Source organism: Hydra vulgaris, chromosome 13, assembly GCF_038396675.1.
Source record: "Hydra vulgaris chromosome 13, alternate assembly HydraT2T_AEP".
In the NCBI taxonomy this organism is placed as follows: domain Eukaryota; kingdom Metazoa; phylum Cnidaria; class Hydrozoa; order Anthoathecata; family Hydridae; genus Hydra; species Hydra vulgaris.
In genome coordinates this window covers 37,767,501-37,788,705 of record NC_088932.1, presented here as the reverse complement: position 1 = coordinate 37,788,705, position 21,205 = coordinate 37,767,501, and the positions used below count along the sequence as shown (strand labels likewise).

Here is a 21,205-nt window from a genome sequence, read left to right as displayed (position 1 = left end):
TAACATGAGTTAAAACCTCATTTTAAACAACTAATTAACTTATAATAACAATTTCTATTCCTCATTAAAAAATGAATAAATATTTTAAAATAACCAAAATTATTAGGTGGCCATAGTAAACTGTCATACAACAGTATGTCTGTTAGTTTGTTATGTTGTAATAAAAATAGTTTCTTTTGTTATAGATTAATATTTTCAAAATAGAAAAATAGTCATTTTTAATTTTAAATTATAAAAATCAATTTGTTTCTTTTTTAAAGTTGAAAGTCCATATTCCTCGAAAAGTAAACGAGAGAATAAGTTATTTAAAAAACAAAGTCGCATTGGTGGTGAAGAAAGCGATGAGGGATTTTGTGATGTAAGTTTTCCAATAACTTTTTTTACAATTACTATTTTTGAACACGCAATTTTGGTTAAGCGACTTTTTATGATTTTTTAACTTTTAAATTATTCTATCAATGGTTAGATAAAAGAAGTAATTAATTTTTTAAAAAACCACATTAACTTTTGAATGACAATTATGTAAAAATATTTGTAACAAAAGTTTGAATGACAGTTATGTTAGATATAAGTGCTATTTACTTATGAAAATAACTCAAATATAATTAAAAATTTTATTTTTTATTTTGTTTTCATTTTATGGTAATGATTGATTTTTTTGCTTGAAAAATGCTAATACTTTAAGCTTAATGCAAAGAGTATAATAATATAATTTAAATCTGTTGAAAAATATTTGTTATTAGAAAAAAAATTTGGACATACAATGTTTTAGAATTAACACATCAACATATAATAAAAACTTCTATTTATCATCTTGCGAGCACAAGTATATTTATACAACTTTTGATTGCAATAAAAAAATTTATTTAAATTTCTGTTTAATAATAAAAAATAAATTAATAATAAAAAAAAAGCCAAATTTTATTTTGTATTATGATATTTTATTTTTATTTATTTTTTTATTGTAATGATTATTATACAGCTATTCACAAAAGTTTAAACAATTACAGAATTTTAAGATCTAATCTTAGATTTTTCTTGAATAAACATCTAACGGAAATAGATATCAAAATAATTTTTTTTTTCCAATTTGGAGAATAGGTTATTTGTTAATAGAATAAAAAAAAGTAGGTTTTGACTCATCACTGTTTACTCAGAAATTTTATTAAAAGGTAGGTGATACAAATTAATAGGTTTCACAAAAGTTTAGACGATTTTATTTAGGTTCAAATCTTTGCTAATTAATTGATATATCCGGCGCAAAAAATTTTTTTATTTTTAAATAAAGTTAAGATGATTAGTTTACAGTCAAAAAATTCATCACAACATCAGGCAGCTTTTTCATTAAAAATCAACTTGAAATATTTTAAATTTCAAATTAATTTCAATTGCGTGCAAATAGGTAGAAAATCAGTTTCTAGTGAGACAAGTGGCAAGTTATTGGTATGGCGAGGAAAAAATATCACACAAACATTCAAATAGGCAAAATACTTTACGTTTCTGAATATTGCGTTCAAAAAGCCATCAAAACCTGGGAACTAAAGGCGTCTTTGACATGCCGCATACTGGGAGACCATCCAAACTCAGTAACAAAAAGTGACAAAAGTGGTATATTCAGAATAAGCAGAGAAAACCCCAGAGTCAACTACAAAAAGCTAGCACAAATCTTCAATGATTCAAAAAATAATCCAAAAGTTAACAGAGAGCTTGTGAATCAAACATTGTTGGACAAATGTATTGGAACATACATAGCTGCTAGAAAACCTATTCTTTTAATCACGGATAAACGTAAATGACGAGTGTGGTCTAAAGAAAGGCTGGACTGGTCTGTAAAACAGTGGGCAAAAGTTATTTGAAGTGATGAAACTAATTTTCAAGTCATAAACCGCAAAGGAAGAATCTATGTCAACAGATTTGCAACTGAGAAATATTTAGACAGGTTTTTGCAACATCGTTGACAAGGCAGTGGAGGTTCGGTTGGCATCTGGGGATGTTTTTCTCACAAAGGTATAGGCTTCTGTGAGCTGTACGAAGGTCGAATTAATCAGTACACCTACAAGAACACATTGGAAACATGTTTAGTTCCATCAATCAGACACTTGTATGGCAGAAGCAAGCAATTCATCTTTCAACAAGACGGGGCTTTAGCTCACACAGCTCACTCAATCAAAGAATATTTTTTGAAAAAAAAGTTCAATGTGATACCCTGGTCCCAGAGAGATTTTCAATTGGATTGAGATCATCAGATCAATTGAAAATATTTGGTCTTGGATCGACAATCAACTGACATACCATGAGATTCAATATTTGAAATTCAATAACTCAGTATTTGAAGCAACTTTTGAATGAGTACTGGCTGTAAGTACCTCGCGTGATATGCATGAAATTAGTTGAATCAATGCATAAACAAGTTTATCTTTGCTATAAAAACAAAGGAGGACACTTTAAATATTAATTTTGCTTTTTTTTTCATTTTTTGTTTGAATGTTGCAATTTGTTTAAACTTTTGTGTTTCTTATTTTTATTATTTTTATTATTTGTAATTAATAATATGATAATTTGTATTTTTTTCTAACTAAATATTAAAATTTTATAAAATGTTCATATTCATTTTAAAGCTAATTACTTTTTCTTTAATAAATAAAAAAAATTAATTCAATATCATTTTACAGTTTTTTTTAATTAAACAAAAACCAAACATACTTAATAAAAGTTCTGCAATCGTTTAAACTTTCGTGAATAGCTGTAGTAATGTATTTCGCTTGAAAAATGCTAATACTTTAAACTTGAAGCAAAGATCATAATAATGTAATTTAATTCTGATAAAGAATATATGGTTTAATTTAAAACTAATTTTATAAAAATATATGATTTTATTGTGATAAAAAAAATGTATAACTTAATTTTGATTTAAAAATATAATTTAATTCTGATTAAACAAATATATTTAAGTTTATTAAAATTAAAGTTAATGCTTGGATTTAACTTAAGTTTCAAATTTGTTTAAAAATATTACTAAATATCGTTCAATATTTAAATTTTATTTATTCTTAAAAAAAAAATTTTTTTTATCGCAATTATTTTTTCGGTTTTCCTTCCTAAATAATTCCTAAATTTTTTTTACTCAAAATTAATATTTAAACAAACGTGTTCTGAGGCTGCGTCAAATATTTGCACAAAATGTAAGTTAAACTTTTTTTAATAATGCAAGTTGAAGCGCAGCTATTATTTTATAATAAATGATATATACAGCAATATAATTTTAATAAATGGAAAAATAATCATTGCTTTCAAAACAAAATCGGTAATAAATTAATAAATTTTTAATAAATAAAGTACTGGGTTTTGCACCAATTTAAAACAAATATGATATCCATTTAAAACAACCATGACATTCATTTAAATATCAATGATAATCAATTAAAACAATCGTGATTTCCAATCAAAACATTTAATGCATGCGCATTAAATCTCAACATTCTATATTATTTAAAAAAAAGGTTTTATATATATCTTTATTTATTTAATGTTATATAAATTTATTTTTATTAATATTATATTAATTTATTTTAATTTAATGGAATTTATTTTAATTTTAAATGGATGTGTTAAATGATTTGTTTTAAATGGATAGAAAACCTGGTATTTGTGTGTACGCCTTACTTGGGAAATGCACTGAGTATTCTATAAAAAAAAGATTAGGTAAATAGTGTTACAGTAAATGTATATATGGTCAACAAGATATAAAAGAAAAAGAAGAAAAATTGTCCAAATGAGGGAATTGAACCATGGCATTTCTGGGTATGAAAAGAATGCCTTACCAGGTTTGGCATCTATTTAAAGCAACCATGATTTTCAAATAAAACAACCATGACGTTCATTTGAAAAAATAAATTTAAAATAAATTCCATTAAATTAAAATAAGTTAATATAATAAAAATAAATTTGTATAATATTAAATAAATATATATATATAAAACCTTTTTTGAATAATATAGAATGTTGAGATTGCGCATGCGTTAAATGTTTTTATTGAAAATCATGATTGTTTTAACTGACTACTTTCGCTTATTCATTTTTCATTTTTTCGACCCCTCCCAGAGCTTTTAAGGACCCCTCTTCTTTCCCCCGTTTATTAATTTTGAAGCAATAAAAAATAGTTTCGTTATTTTTTTACTTTGAGAAATAAATTTTTTCTTTACTCAAAAGCAAGTCTCTCCATCATAGATGAAAATAATAAGAACCAATCAAAAAACTTCTTTTCATCTTAAGAAAGGAGAAGCGTATTTGTTTAGAAGAATTCTTTTCATAAATGATATTTTTTTTTTGTTATAAAGTGTAAAATAACTTTCTAAAGCATTTTTCGAAAACTATTAGTCAGTATTAATTTCATTTGCTGAAGCTATTAAAGATATCAAGAATGTTTGTTAGTTGGGAGAAGGATAAATATTCTTTGTCACCATTATAAAAAAGCAATATAATATTGCGCGCCACAATATGAAGAAACAAAGCCAAACAAAGAAAAATTTAAAACTTGTACTTTGAAAGTACAGTTTTAGAATTTTTTTAATTTAAAAAAAATTTCCTCTGAGTTTAATAATTTTCTTCTTGTGTTTTCGTTTTTTTAGCTTTTTTAAAATTCTGACCCTCCGGTTTATTAAGACCCCCCATTTGTTAGATTTTAGAAATATTTCTGACCCTCCCATTTATTAAAACACCCCCCCCCCCTCCATCCACTCCCCACCCCTGTTAATTTGGCAGGCGAGAGTATCATGGTTGTTTTAAATGAAAATCATGGGTGTTTTAAAAGGATGTCATATTTTTTTAATGGATGCAAAACCTTGTAAATAAATTAAAGTAATTTTTTTTTTGTTACTCGCTAATTTTTTTTAATTATAAAAATTATTTTTAGTTGCAAAGCCGCAATCAGAAATTTAAGAAATAGTCATTTAAAGAAATTTAACATCTTTAAATTCATTTACACAAATGTCAAGAAAAGAGAGAAATTTGTTTAAATCAAACACTATAAAAAATGTAATATTAAATTGAATTATTTAATATAAAAAAATTGAAAGAAAACAAACATTCTCTAATAGCAATATTAAAAAACGAATTAAAAAAATATTTAACTCCTTTTGCTGTAAATAATATTATTGCAGTAATTTCAAAAAGTTAATGTCTTTGAAAAATAAAGAAAATTTTATGACGTCGAATTCACATTAGGCAAATGCATTAAGCATTTTTTTAATTTAAAACAAGGCCTGCTGACCTCACTGAAATTAGGCTAAAATATTGTCCTTGAACTGAAGTTTACATTGTAAGTGCTTGTGCGGTTATCACAACTTTCTTTATCAATAATTATTGATAAAGAAAGTTGTGATAACCGATTAAATGTGCATTGTTTATAAAAGTTTTCAAGAATCCGTTTTGAAGAAGAGTTTCAGCTATTGTCAGTTTATGCAATTGCAGCAGCTTTAATTTATTGAACTGCTGCAATCATACGTAAACGTTTTTCCACTACCTGCTGGTACCATCAGTAAAATAATAAATGTATAATTTAAAAAAACTATTCATCAAATCAAAAACAACAAATAGTTTTGAACAAATAGTTAATATAAAAAATAGTTAAAATAAGGTGAAAATTTAATTACAAAATAAAATTAAAGTTGCAAATTAACATTTGAGTAATAATTAACCATAAAAACTATTTTATAGTGTTACCAATAATCAAATTTGTTCATACTTTTTTGGTTTTAAATGAATTTTTTTTTTCTAAACTGTTGGCTAATGATCAATAAAGTAAATTTCAAATCTTGATCATTACTGAGTTTAAACCATGTCTCAACATCCACTAAAATAAGATGTTGGAAAATTTAGAAGGATTTTTAATATAAAAAATTATAAATGTTACATTAATTAAAAGAAAGTTATTAAATTTGCTTTTATATTGCTGCAACTTTTCTTTATCTGTAAATATTTTTTTGAATTTGTCCCAAAAATCAGTCAATAAATATCAAACCCAAATATCATTATAATAAAAATAATTCCATTATATAAAAAAAAAACAATAATATCATTTATTGAAAAGTTGCAACAATATAAAAAATCAATGCTTACATGTATCATATATAACATATTCATGTATTGCACATATAATAAATTACATATATCACATGCAAACAATACTTACAGGTATCAATAGTGATTGGCTTAATTCAATTTATTCAATTTGAACATATATAAATATGATATATAATATAAGTTATATCATCAGGAAACATATAATATATAACAGGAAAATTCTTTAAGATTATTCTGAACAAATTAGGAAATATCTCTATTATTAGAATGTTTTAAATAAGTTAAAAGTATAATCTAAAATATAACTTTTTAGATTAAGTTTTTGAAGTGTCAAATATATTCTAAACATGTTATTGGTCAACAGCAGTTGCTAAGGTTTTTTGGGAAGCGTGATGCCATCTTGAGCTCCTTAAGTCTGCATAAAATTAATTGATTTAACTAACTTTGTTTCAAAAAGCTCTCTGATATCAAATGTATGTGTAAAAGCATTCGATATTTCCCACTTCTTATGCCTAATATCCTTTGTTTAATGTCTTATAATATCCTTGCTGTTTTGTTTGGCTTTAAAACATTATATTTGTGAAATTAGAAAATGAATTGCTAACTTATGATAACGCAATTAATGTTTGATTGTTAGAGATTTCACAAGTAATATATTAACAAATCAACAAATAATGATTTCACAATTAGTAAATTAACAAATCAACAAATAATGATTTCACAAGTAACATACATTGCAGTGCAGATTAACAACCTCACCAAAAATCAAGATCTCACATATCAATAAATAATCATTTCTAAATTATTCAACTGCTTAGCATCTAAATTGATTAATATTTTATAAAACTTTCTTTCTGGTGAACCATGGGATGTTTGACTTTTTTCTATGAATAAGCATTATCATGCTCGAAAATAAAATTTGTGTTTCCCAATTTTTGTAAAATATCCTTCAAACAATCATCCAACAAATTTCTATATCCTTCAGCATTTAATTTAATAGCAATAAAGCCAATTGTACTTTTTCCAAAATAACTGAATGCACCCTAAATCTTTACTCCTCCGCCTCCCAAAGCTCTTTTTTTGAAAATATGTTATTTTTTCTGTTATGCCAGTAATAATTAAAGCCATCTATACCATCAAGATTGAATTTTTTTCATCGGACTACACAATTTTTTGCCATTCATTTTTCCAAGTCATGTAGTCCTTGGCCCTTGAAGATGAATACATTTGTATGCTTTAGTTAGTGCTAGAAATATGCGGGATTTTTTGTATACCAGAGAATTCGTAAATTGTTAATTGCACAATTTACCCTCCATCTTGAGCATTTCAATCCCAAATCAGCGCTAATTTGTCTCGAGGAGACTGTGCAGTTATTAGCAACATACACATGTTGTTGCACTTGGTGAGCTGTAAGCATCGGTCTTCTAGCACTTTGATGCTTTGTGCAATAGTTTGTTGGATCATTTAGGAAATTTTTAATCAAAATTATTGGCAATAAGTGCGTATCAGCTTGAAAGCGATTGTCTTGATAATGCAATAATTTCAATCTTATAGGCTAATAATAGGCTTCAATATTGCCTTTTACTTGATCGGAGAGTGTAATTCCTCTTGGTAATTGTTAAAATATACTTGATTGAATAAATTTAATTTAAAAACGGAATTCACTGTTATTTATTTTATAGCTTTGGTGTAATTTAGATAACAAAGTTATAAATATGCACCACGATTTTAAGCAATTTTATAATTTGAATTAATTAAAGTATAAATAAATTCAATTGAAGTGTTTTGTTTATTTCAAAAAATAATCTACAAATAGAATTTGATAAAAAATTTTATCAAAAACTTGATCGTTGCTTTCAAAGCTGCTTTCAAAGCTGCTTTCAAAGCTTCCATACAGGTTAGGTTATAAACTTGCGCTGCACTGTATTAACAAATCTGATTAATTTTGAAAAAGTTATGACAAAAAGAAGTTCTGCAATTTTGGTTTTATTTAATTTTTGTTTATTGGTTAATAGTTAATTATTTTTCTTCAATAGTAAGATGGTTTAAAACTTTTAAAAATAAATGCATACAATAGTAAACATTTATTTGCAAACATTTTTTAGCATATATTACATTAATACTAAAATTTACATCTTGAGCATTTAAAAATATTAAGATGTAAGTTTATCTTTATTTATTTTTTATAGGACAGTCCAACAAATGACACTGGTTCAGGTGATTTTAAAAATATTTTAAAAATGTTCTAGGAATAAGTATACATGCACAAATATGTGTGTGTGTGTATATTTAAACAACTTTAAAATATATTCTACAAAATAGAGTGCTCAATACTCTTAAAAGAACAGAGCAATTATATATTAGTAGAAAATCACTTAATAAAACATATACATATATATAACAAAGTATATATATATATATATATATATATATATATATATATATTTATTATATATATATATATATATATATATATATATATATATATATATTACATAATTATAACAATTCCCAACTTCCTGTGAAATAATTTTTCTATAATTTGAAAATTTTTTTATGTTTAGACATTCTTCCTGATGAACCTACTGATGGTGAAACACAGTGTTGAAGTAATCAAAAATTAGATAAGTGTTTTTACTAATTTATTACTGCTCTGTTCTTTTAAAACATTGAGCACTCTGTTTGTAGAATACACTAACATAATTTATATATATATATACATATATACATATATATATATATATATATATATATATATATATATATATATATATATATATATATATATATATATATATATATATATACATACTAGGGATGCGCCGAACACCAAGTACGAATGTTCGGCCATGAAATTTTACCGAACACTGAACGGTTTGGCAACCAAACCTTTACTATTTTTGGAAAAAAACATTAGCTTTGAAAAATTGTGTTATTAAACATTTAACATTTTATTGTGTTATTAAAAATTTGTTAAAACATTAGTAAGGGTTTATAAATTTTGTTAGAAAAATTATAAAGTAACTTTGAAAAGTTAATTTATTATTCCAATAATAAATTTGTTTGTGGTGTAAAGAAAATAAATGTTAACATTTTTATTTGTAGTGTAAATAAAAATGTTAACGATTTTTTTGAAAAAAATAATTAATACAATTATTAAAGTTAGGTAATATAAATAAATGTATAGCCTATAACGTATTGAATAAAATAACATAATATGTGGCATGTTGGTTATATTTTAAGATATATTTACACAGTTTAAATTTAAAATGCTTTATTTTTGGTTGAACTTCTTTTTTATAATTTAGAAAAATATTTTAATCTTGTAAAAGTATAAAACAATGTCTTCTGAAAAAATGTGTTTTAAAAGTACTGTGTGGAAATACTTTGAAGTTTCTAAGAAAGACATTCGTTTTTGTATATGCCTACTATGCAAAGCAATACTCTCTAGAGGTGGGAATTGTCCAAAGACATTTACCACTAGTGTAATTAGGCGCCATTTAAAAAAAAAGCACCTTGTGTAGTATGTATTGGCTGAAAAAGAGTCTGATAAAAAAAAATTATTGAAACATCAAATGTTTCTCTTTTTTTATTTCCAAATCACTTAATCAAGTGATTCGGAAATTAAAAACAATTAACAGTAGAGAGTACTAATAAAAAAAGGTTGTGGAATATTAATGACATTGGAGCAATCAAGATTCACAATCACATTGGAGAAATGATGGCATTGGATATTCAACCATACACAATTGTAGAAGATCTTGGTTTTAGAAAACTAATTGAAGAGATGCCCTAATTACCAAATACCCAGTAGGAGTTACTTTAGTGAAAATATTGTTCCACAAATATATGGTAATCTGTTTAATTCAATCAAGAGTAATATATCTTCTGCCAGTTAAATCTCCCTTACAACTGATATTTGGACAGCATATAGTTTAAATGTTGCCTTCATAAGCATGACAGAACACTGGCTCAATAATGAATTTTTCCAACAGAGAGCAGTACTCAAAGTTATGCATTTTCCAGAAAGTCACAAGGGAAAAAATATAAGTGAGTGTTTACATAAAAGTTTGCTAAGTTTTGAAATTCCACACGCAAAAATTCACATTGTTTTACGAGATAATGCTGCCAATATGGTAGCTTGCGTTAGAGACAGTGGTTTTAAGTCAATTCCATGTTTTATACATACAATACAGTTATGTATACATGACTCAATTTTTGTCGCAACAATCCGTGAAAGAAATTTTAGTTTGTTGCAGACGTTTGGCAACACATTTTCACCATTCACAAACAGCAGCAGCAAAATTAGAAGCAATTCAGGAACAACATGGTACAAATAAGCATAAGTTAATACAAGATGTTACTACAAGATGGAATAGTTCCTACAATATGATTGAAAGGATGCTTGATAAAAGAGTTCCTTTGGCAACTTATACAGCTGATCATGCTACCCAATCAACATTAAATTCATTCCAATGGGGCTTATTAGATAAAGTTTTTCATATTTTAGAACCATTTAAAACTTTAACTGTTAATCTCAGCAAACGTGAGGCATTTTTATCAGATGTTATTCCTTCGATTATGGCTCTTAAAGTATTTTTTAATCAAGCATTAGTTTGTGAGGCTTTTTTAAGTATAAATACTTTAGTTGAACAATTGAAAGAGTCAGTAAACAAAAGACTGAGTATATTTTTACATAAGTATTTATGTCTTTCCACTTTTTGTGACCCTAGATATAAATTAATGTATCAAAAAGAAGATGATTATGTAATAAAAAATTGGCTAAATGAGCAGATGCAAGAAATGCAGCAATATAATTTAGAACTTGAATCTTCTGATTCTGATTGTGAAGAACCCACAGTAAGTGACACAAATGAAGTGTTTGTGAAACCAGCTTATCCAAAATTTAATGAATGTTTTCGGCTAGTTTCTAAACTGACAACTATAAATGAATGTGATTCCAATTTTTCAATTACTAAAGATAGCAAAAAGTTTAAAAGATCACACTCTAATGTGCAAATGATCAACATAGAGATTGAAGAGTATTTAAAACCCCCTCTTGTTATGGAAAAAGTCCTCTTTATGGTGAAAGTCCTCTTTTATGGTGGAAAAATTGTGGAAACTCTTTAAAAAATTTAAAGAAAATAGCCCAAAGGTTTCTTTCAGCACAACCTTCTTCTGTTGAAAGTGAAAGACTTTTTAGTACAGGTGGCAACATTTATGAACCAAGTAGAAACAGACTATCACCAGAAAGTGGTGAAAAATTAATGTGTATACATTATAACTTGAGAACAACAAGTGATAATTGATTTTTATGTTTTTGACATTTTACTTTTCTAAAATTATTGATTTGTGATTGTTATTACTATTACATAATACAGTTATACAATAATAACAAAATACTTAATTGGAGCATTATTATGCAACTCCATAATAATGTTTTTACCTAAGTTTGTTTCTTTCAAATATTTTTTATCAGTTAAACCAGTTGAGTAGCAAGCTTGTAAGAAACTTTCTCTGTAGAGAAATTTATTTATTTTACCACAGCAACAATAGGCATCATGTTTAACAAACTTAAGTTCAATAAAATATCTTTTTTGTTTAAGTTCCTATTTGTTATTTTAAGATTAACAAATGGTGATTTTATATTATTAGATTTTTGTGATTAACTAAAATAATACTCAATTGATGCAGGGGCATTTATTTTACAATTATTTTAATTGAGTAATAGTTTTGGTAAATCTGTTATTCCATTTGGTCAGATTAAAATTATTCTGTATTGAAAATACATAAAAAAATTTAAAACAAAACTGTATTGAAATACATTTTATAAAATCTTATGTCCTTCTATGTTCAATTGGTAAGCTTTTTTTAATAAAAACTTTATCCATTTAAACCGTAGCTATGGTACGAGTTAAATTTTATTTATATTTAGATATATATGTATGATGAATTCCAAATTTGAATTATTGGCCAAACATTTGCTAAGGTTCGGCTGAACCAAACGTTAAGCAAAACAGCCGATCGTTTGGCGCATCCCTAATATATACATATACATACATATATATATCTATATATATATATATATATATATATATATATATATATATATATATATATATATATATATATATATACATATACATATATTTGTATATACATATATATATATATACATACATGTATATATATATATATATATATATATATATATATATATATATATATATATATATATATATATATATATATATATATATATACACATACAGGGTTGTTACGACATAATACGTCTGGCAGATCTGTCGACATATTTTTAGACATATTTTCTGCCGACATAAAATATGTCCCACATATTTTCTATCGACATATTTTGACATAACTTTATGTCTGAATTATTTTCTGCAGACATAAAATATGTCAGACATATTTTCTATTGACATATTTTGACATAATTTATGTCTGAATTATTTTCTGCTGACATAAAATATGTCAGACATATTTTCTATGGACATATTTTGACATAATTTTATGTCTGAATTATTTTCTGCTGACATAAAATATGTCAGATTTTCTATTGACATATTTTGACATAATTTTATGTCTGAATTATTTTCTGCTGACATAAAATATGTCAGACATACTTTCAATCGACATATTTTGACATAATTTTATGTCTGAATATCTTTCTGCTGACATAAAACATGTCAGATATTTTTTCTATGGACATATTTTGACGTAATTTTATGTCTAACATATTATTTTATTTCAATCTAACAAATTTATAGTGCATTTCAGCTTAATTTAAAGAGTAAAGTGAAAATAGTCTAACAGATTTGTTGCTTTTTTGCAATCAGTTATGCTTTATAAAACTTTTATTTTAATCCCTTTAAGCAAAAATCAGTTGTTTTATAAAGGTCTTTTTCTGCCCTTTTTAGCAATGCATCATTTGATAGTAGTGACTAATATTGACTAGTATTGATGCATCATTTGATAGTATTGATTAGTTTCGATTAGTATTGGCGATTTCCCATTATAAGAATCTAAAAACCATCTCATACTAAGTTTCTATTCATTTCATTTCTAAGTTTCTGAAAGTGGTTTTTATTAGTATGACTAAATTTAAAATTATTCTTTTAATTAAAATAGTATAAGAAAAAAACATTATCATTTATTTTTAATTAATAGTTGATCTTGAAAAAGGTTTCATTATGAAAAATTGAATTCAAAAGATTCTAATAATTTATAACTAATTACGAATAATATACTTATAATTATAATAGTTATGATACATTTATCATTAAAAAAACTGACAATTGCATTATAATTGCATAGTTAACTGCCATAAACTTGCATAAAATGTTTTGAGTGAAATATATATTTTAATAATTATTTATTTTGTTTTCCTTATGATTTAAAGTCAAAAATGGAGAATAATTTATTAAATGAACAAGTGAAAACTCAATTTGAAATAAATAAAGAAGGAGGAAAATGTAAAATGTGCAAAAAATTTTACAAAGGCAAATTAAGTAACCTCAAAGATCACCTTCTTCAAAAACACAAAGAAAAAGCCGACGAAATTGAATTAGTTGAAGCTACCCCAGCTACAAGGCATCGAAAAGACGATGAAATTCAATTAATTAAACGAATCAAGCTAGAAGTTGATGTAAATCAATTAATTGGAGAAATGATTCGATTAATGATGCGCCGTAACTTGTCTTTAGCATCAGCTGATGAAATCGGACAAATGTCTTTAGTAAAAAATGCACTCAAAAAATTCAATATTTTTATAAATCGTCACAGTATGAAAACGCTACATTCAACATGCATGTGAAAATATTTTTTCGCTAATAAGAGAAGAAACTGAAAATGTTCTTATGTCGTTGATGTTTGATAGTGTGTCGCGATATGGAAGAAACGTGTTTGGAGTTAGTTGCAGATATATCAAGGACGGGGAAATAGTTGACAGAACCTTAGGCATAATTACTCAAGAAGGTCGACAGTTTGGCGAAATTTTGGCTGCTCAATTGGAAAATGTGATTGGAAAAATTGGAAAATGTGCTAATGATATCTACACAACTTGCACAGATCAGGGAAAGAATATGATGAAGGCTTCAAATAATCTCCAAAATGCACAAGATCAAATGAAAGTAATTCTTGAAATTTATGGTGACGAATTTATAGATTTTGAAGACGAAGAAATTGATATTGGCGCTTTAGAGAATGAAGAAGGGAATTATAGTGAAGCCCACACTGTTTGCGTTGAAAAATTGGTAGGGTTGTTCTGTTCAGCCATGTTTTGTGGCGCACATGTGTGTCAGCCAGCTGCCAAGGACATAACGTCAATGTTTGAAGATGCATTGAATAATATAAGAAAGGTTGCTATTGAATCCAAAAAAGTAGCATATATTCAAACATATAAAAATCTAAAAAAGCCTCGTATATACATTGCACCTCGTTGGGATTCTACTTTTTTGATGATAAAAGATTTTCATACCAACGCAGAATCATATCAAAGGATAAGACACGACAAGTTAAAGTTAAATGATGCATCATGGAGCTTAATAGATGAATATTTCAACACATTTTTACCAATACATTCGGTCATGATGGATTTTCAATCACCAAAATTATCAATGAGTGAATTCTACGTTCGATGGATTCAAACGAAAATAGAAATCGAGGACGTTCCAGCAGGTGATTTGGGATTAAAATTGTTACTGACCAACGCAATTAATACACGAGAACAAGTTTTTTTTAAATGTGAAGCATTTATTGCTGCTTTAGTTCTGGATCCTAGATTTTGCTTTACATCGGGTCATTAACTGTTTAATACAGAACTGTTGAATAGAGGAATCACACTGTTGATCAAAATCCATCAAAAACTTTGCACTCGACAATAACAGTCAAATTCTTCATCAACAGAAGAATCCATACAATTAAATGCGTCATATTCATCAAATACTTCTGAAGAGATACTTCCGATGAGCTCAGAAGATGTTGAAGCTGAAAAATTACGCCGTTTCATTAAATATACTGGAGGAGGAACAAGGCAAGGTGTTGTTAATGCATCTTCAGAATCAGATGAAGATATTCGTCAACTAGTTTTAAAATGGGCTCTTAATGAAGCGTGAGTGACATTAGACGTTGAATTCAACATTCTTGCTTACTGGAAGAAAAATCAAAAAACAAAATGGGATCGGCTCTATGAAATTTCGCAAGTAGTTTAAGGTGCAGCGTTCTCCAGCGTAAAAGTTGAACGTGATTTCTCTGGATTCGCTTTGGTTTATAGCCATCTACGTACTCGCATTTCAAATGATTTCTTAAACTCCATCATGGTGGTAAAAAACAATCTGGATTTAATTGATAAAATAAAATTCGTTTAAAAAACTTGTTTACTTATTTAAAAAACAATTTTCATTTTTTTTTAGTCAAACAACTGTTTTTCTACAAGGTCTCTTAATTTGCAGTAGAATCTTTTGAGATTTCATTTTTCATTATGAAAACTTTTGAGGAATTGTCAATTGAACCTGTCATTTTGAAAAGGACACAAGTCCAAAACTTTTAATAATTAGTTAATAAATTTAAATTAAAAATTTCTGTATGATTTAAATTTTTTTATAAAAAATAAAAGTTACATAAGTTATATATGTTCTTGATTTATCTACTTTTATGTTAAATTTCTTTAGTAGTGTAGAAATTAATTTATTAAAAACCATGTTTTGTTAATTTTTAATAGTTTAAATAAATGGACTTGTGCCCTTTTCAAAATGACAGGTTCAATTATTTTATTGTTAAATAAATCATAACTATTATAACTATAAGAATATTATTCGAAATTAGTTATAAGTTACTACCGGTTAGTCTTCTTAATATGAATTTAATAAGCTGAATATATTTTTTGCGAAATATTTCAAATTCTTCAGCTTAAAGGAATTTAATTTGGCACAAAATTTTTGAAATTATGTGATTTTTTCATAGAATCTTTTGAATTCAATTTTTCAAAATAAAATATTTTTCAGGATCAACTATTAATTAAAAATAACTGAAACAGTGTTTTTTTATTATTATTTTAATCAAAAAAATAATTTTAAGTTTATTCAAACTAATAAAAACCACTTTCAGTAATAAAAACTCATCTTGAGATGGTTTTTACATTCTTATAATGGAAATTGCCAATATTGTTCAATACTAATCAATAGGGATGGTACTTTTACCTACTTTTTTTTTGCTTACTCGAGTAAGTTAATTTTTATTAAAAAGTAAATTACATAAGTAATTTGAAATGTTTTATGTAAATTTACATTTCCCTATAAGTAACTTATTTTTTTGAAACGACTTTTACTTTTTAAAGTAAGACTTTTTACTTTCAAAAAAAAGTTATGTAAAAGAAGATTACATCAAAAAGTAATTTACTTTTACATGTAAAAGTCACGTGATTACATGCAACGTGAATAAAAAGGAAGTCACGTGAAAAAGCTATTTTACTTTTACATTTAAAAGTTAATTACTTTTGAAAATTACATTACATAATATAAAAGTTTCTCAAACTGTAATTTACATTTACCTATTAAAGTAACTAATTTTAAATAAATTATATTATAAAGTAACTTGCATATGAAAGTAAATTACATAAAAGTAATATGCTACCAAATGTAAATTAAATTTACAAATAAAGTAATATTTTTTTATTAGGAATTTTTTATTTTAAAAGTAATAACAAATCTTTATTAAAAATAAATTACATCAGAGCCGTAACCAGCTTTTTTTGGTCTTTGAGATAGCTAACTTCCAGACATGGAGCAAACTCCAAACATTTATATGTTTATACTTATGTCAAATAAGGATGCTATGCATAAAATTGCGATGATTGGAGGCTGGGAACAAAAAAGCCCCAAATTTGTGCCCCCCTGCCCCAAATGTGAGAGCAACAAGTCGATGAAATATTTTTTGTACTGTTTTTAACTAGACTAATATTAATCAATAAATTTTAAATTTCATAGTAAAATATTTTAGCTTTCAAAAATTATGACCATATAAAGTTTAAACCCCCCTCAATTTGAGGGGGTTATAAATTTTATATGGTCAATATTTTTGAACGCTGAAAGATAATACTATCAAACTTAAAATTTATCGATGAATATAAATCATCGATAAATTTTAAGTTTGATAGTATTATCTTTCAAGTTGAGAACAGTACAAAAAATATTTCATCAAGCTGGTTCTGACTCTGTACATAAAAACAAATTTAAATTAGATAAGCTTACATTTTATATAAATTGTAAAGTAAATTAAAAGTAACTTATATAAAGTAAGCAAAGAAATTTACTTATATTTTAAGATAACTTTTAAATGATCTTGTATAAATGAAATGAAAAAAAGAAAAACTTTAAGGCACTAACATTTAGTTTGCTGCAACATTCGATTTGCGCGGTTTTAGGTATTTCTTCCCTGTAAAGTTTGAAAATATTATTAATAGGTTTCCACCCATGATTAAAACCCTCTCTAGTTCCGGTCCAAGATAATTTTAACAATTATAACCCTTCTCTGAATCAAACTGTCTCAAAAATGTTCACTATCTGGCCAACCATTCGAAAGGTCTGGAATTTAGACAAAGCTAAAATAAGGCATTTAGCAGAAGGTGCATATACCCATGGGTGACTCAGAAAGGGTAGTTTATTAGAAAAGAAAATAATTGGCGTAGTTGTTAGTCTTTTTTTACAATTTTTTTGCGTAAATGTATTTATTATTTAAAAACTAAGGAAAGTTTAAACTTGTCCTGAATTATGGGAGCTATAACACCATGGCCTGAAGATTAAAGAGCCCCGAACTTTATTAAGAGGACTCATTATTTTTGTAAAGATTTTTCGCCACTTTGATACAAAAAAAGTCCACCTGCTCAAGAATATCTTTTGGCTCTAAAAGTCTTATATCTTTATCTAAGTGTAGTATCAGTGGCCTAGCTACTGCAAGGCTAGTATAAGCAAAACTTACGGTCCCACAAGCAACTAAACCAAGAACCACAAGGTTCAGAAGCACTAAGATATATTTAAAGAGTTTTTTTGTTTGTTTTTTTAAGAAAAGTTATCGCTCCAGAGAAACAGTAATTGGGCACCTTGGCCACGTATGTCTACTAACAAAATGCACTTTGCTTGGCTGTTGTGTAATATACCTATATCCCGAGCTGTAGCGTAAAAACGATTTATAAGTAGATAAAGAAATAAAAATTGTGGTGATTAGAGCCTGGATACAAAAATGCCCTTAAACATTTACCATCCCTACAACAAATGTGAGGGCAACAAATTAGTAATTTTTATTGTTTTTGTTTTCTTACACTAAGTTTACATCCTTGCCAAATGAAGTGGTTGTTTCAATCTTTTTCTAAACATTCTTATGTGATAAGGAAGAACACACTTAAGTTTGGTACTTTAGTATATTTTTGTTTATACCACAACATTGCACAAATTTAAAGAAAATTTAATATGAAATCTTATAAAAACCATTTTGACTAAAGTTATTGCGTTTACATAATTATATTAATAATACATCTCATAATTTACGAGCGTAAATTTTGAGATGTAATATTGATGTAATTATTAAAGACGTCATTGTGTTATTGGTTATTTGGTTATCCATAAAGTCTTTAAATGAGTTTAATGTGGTTTTTAACAACAAGTTAAAAGTTTTTAGAAAACCTCATTTGTACGTAACTATATAATAATATTATTAGTTAAAGAAGAGGCTATTGATAAATTAATTGTAATTGGTTTGTTGATAAAAGTAACCGTTGCATGTACAAATCGTAAAACTTTTTTACATTTTCCTAAACATTCTAATGTGATATAAACAAGAACATACTTGAGTTTGGCACTTAAGTATGTTTTATTTACCAAAAGTATATTTATTAACCAAAATCATTGGTTTTTCAGAATCATAATATTACATCTCAGAGTTTACGCAAGTAGACATCATTATATTATTGGTTACCATAAAGTCTTTAAATGAGTTTAATATGGTTTTTAACAACACATTTAAAGACTTCATTTGTACGTAGCTATTAATAATATTATTAGTTAAAGATGCTGTTGATTAAGTAACTTTAATAGGTTTGGTAATAAAGAATACGCCGCATTTTCAAATTATGAAACTTTTTTACATCGCTTTTAATGTGGTATAATACCACGCAATACTTGTATTTAAATGCATTTAAAGTTAAATCATGTATTTTGTTTAATTTATATTTTCCTGGATAAAATTTTTTAAACCATTTTATTTATATGTTAAAAAAAATAAAAAATTCAAAATTTCTGTTATTTATGCAATATTTCTTCTGTTTTAGTATGTTATTTTAGAAAAAAGTTCACCTTTTTCTAAAATAACATACTAAAACAGGAGAATTTGGTACTTCAGATACATATATTTTAATTTTTTAGATATATTTTCAAAAAATACAAAACTATAGTTGTCAACTTAAATAAGGTTGTTAAACTCAAACTTCAGAAAAACAAATGATCATCAATTTTTAATGACAAGTTTTTAATGTCTTTATGGCAATAGGACTATTTTTGTCTACTTCTTTTCCCCGCCTTTCGTATATTTTACAAAAGAAAATTAATAATTTGTAACGGCAAATTAAGAAAAATAAAAAGTTATAAAAATTAAAAATCCATCACTGTATTAAAGAATGTCTTTATATAATAATAAAAAAAAAACCAATGACGAAATTATATTTAAAAAAAAATTAATTTGATAATTATCGAATCCCATTTAAATCCCCTAAATAGTTGGGGAGGTTGCTCAAAATTTATATGTTTATAGTTTTTGAACATTAAGAGATTATTGCATGATATTAGAGACTTGTTAATGAACTTAAATTTAGTTTAAAATGTTAAAAAAATGTATTTATAAATGTTATAAACTCATCATTCTCACACCAGTGGTATAAATGGGAAGTCAACATTTTTAAGGGTTTATTTTTAGCAGACTCCGATTAACTTTAAGTTTAATTTGTTATGAATAAGAATGTTCGATACAGAGTCTACTTTGAAAAAAGAATGGAGGTGGTTTTTACTATGCTTAGAAATATTAAAAAATGATTTTAAGACAGATCATCCAACTTTATCAATATTCTGTAGAAACTTATTGTTACAACCACCCAATTTTAATCCGTAAAATAGCGTTGGAATAGCTAGGGAATTAAATAAATAAATAATCGTTACAGGCTGGCAAAAGCGAATTCCGTTTCTTATAAGAGCTTTTGTAACAGATAAAATTATCTGTTGCCGTTATTTTTTTAATAGGAGCGTCGTTAACATAAATCACATTATTGATAATCGAGTTTACTCCAGATATTCAAAATTCAATTTTTTCTGTATTTAGTTTGATAAAGTTTGAGATGGTCAAAATTTTTGAGCACTTAGAGATTATTGCACGACATTAGAGACTTGTTTATGAACTTAAATTGAGTTTAAAATGTTAAAAAAAAATGTATATATAGATGTTGTAAACTCGTCGCTCTCACACTAATGGCATGAAAGGGAAGTAAAGATTTTAGGGGTTTATTGTTAAAAGACTCCGATTTTCGCAATACTTTTGAAAAGCTTTACATAAACATGAATATATAAATGTTTGGAGTTTGCTTCATGTCGTTACATAAAGTTAAGTTCTCAAACAAAAACAAAAAGCTTGCTACGGGCCTGATTTTAAATTTGTGATTGGAATCTGGTTGTTTAAATATTGTGATTTGCACTTTTGTTATTTTTTTTACTTTAAATTTTTTGAAAATTTAAAATAAAAAAAGTAACAAAAATTTACTGAAAAAAAAAGAATTTGATGTTATTTCATCTGTATGATAAAACAACATCAAGACAATCTTCTTCACAATCGACCATATAATTTTAAACTTGAAAGTGTGCTTTTTTGAACCATCCTACTAAATACGCTATATTAAATAAATTAAAATAAGCGGTTTTTGCGGTTATAAAAAGTTATAAATTTTTTTTCAAGTTAAATACTTTTACATTTATACTTTTTTAACTTTAATTTTTTTTTTCAAATTAATCTTGATGTTATTTACATCAGTTGTTTGAAAGTTTTTTTTTGAAAGACTGTCTGGTTTAATGTT

General features: G+C 26.0%; 1 protein-coding gene across 1 annotated transcript in view; it reads left to right on the top strand.

Annotated features, from left to right (window-relative positions):
• The window catches only part of LOC100211260 (uncharacterized), a 103,063-nt gene that overhangs the window by 59,242 nt on the left and 22,616 nt on the right, over nucleotides 1-21,205 (top strand). The window contains exons 4-5 of the mRNA XM_065817002.1: nucleotides 261-358; nucleotides 8,271-8,298. Of these exons, the coding sequence (XP_065673074.1) occupies nucleotides 261-358; nucleotides 8,271-8,298 (126 nt within the window). The remainder of the gene's footprint in view (nucleotides 1-260; nucleotides 359-8,270; nucleotides 8,299-21,205) is intronic.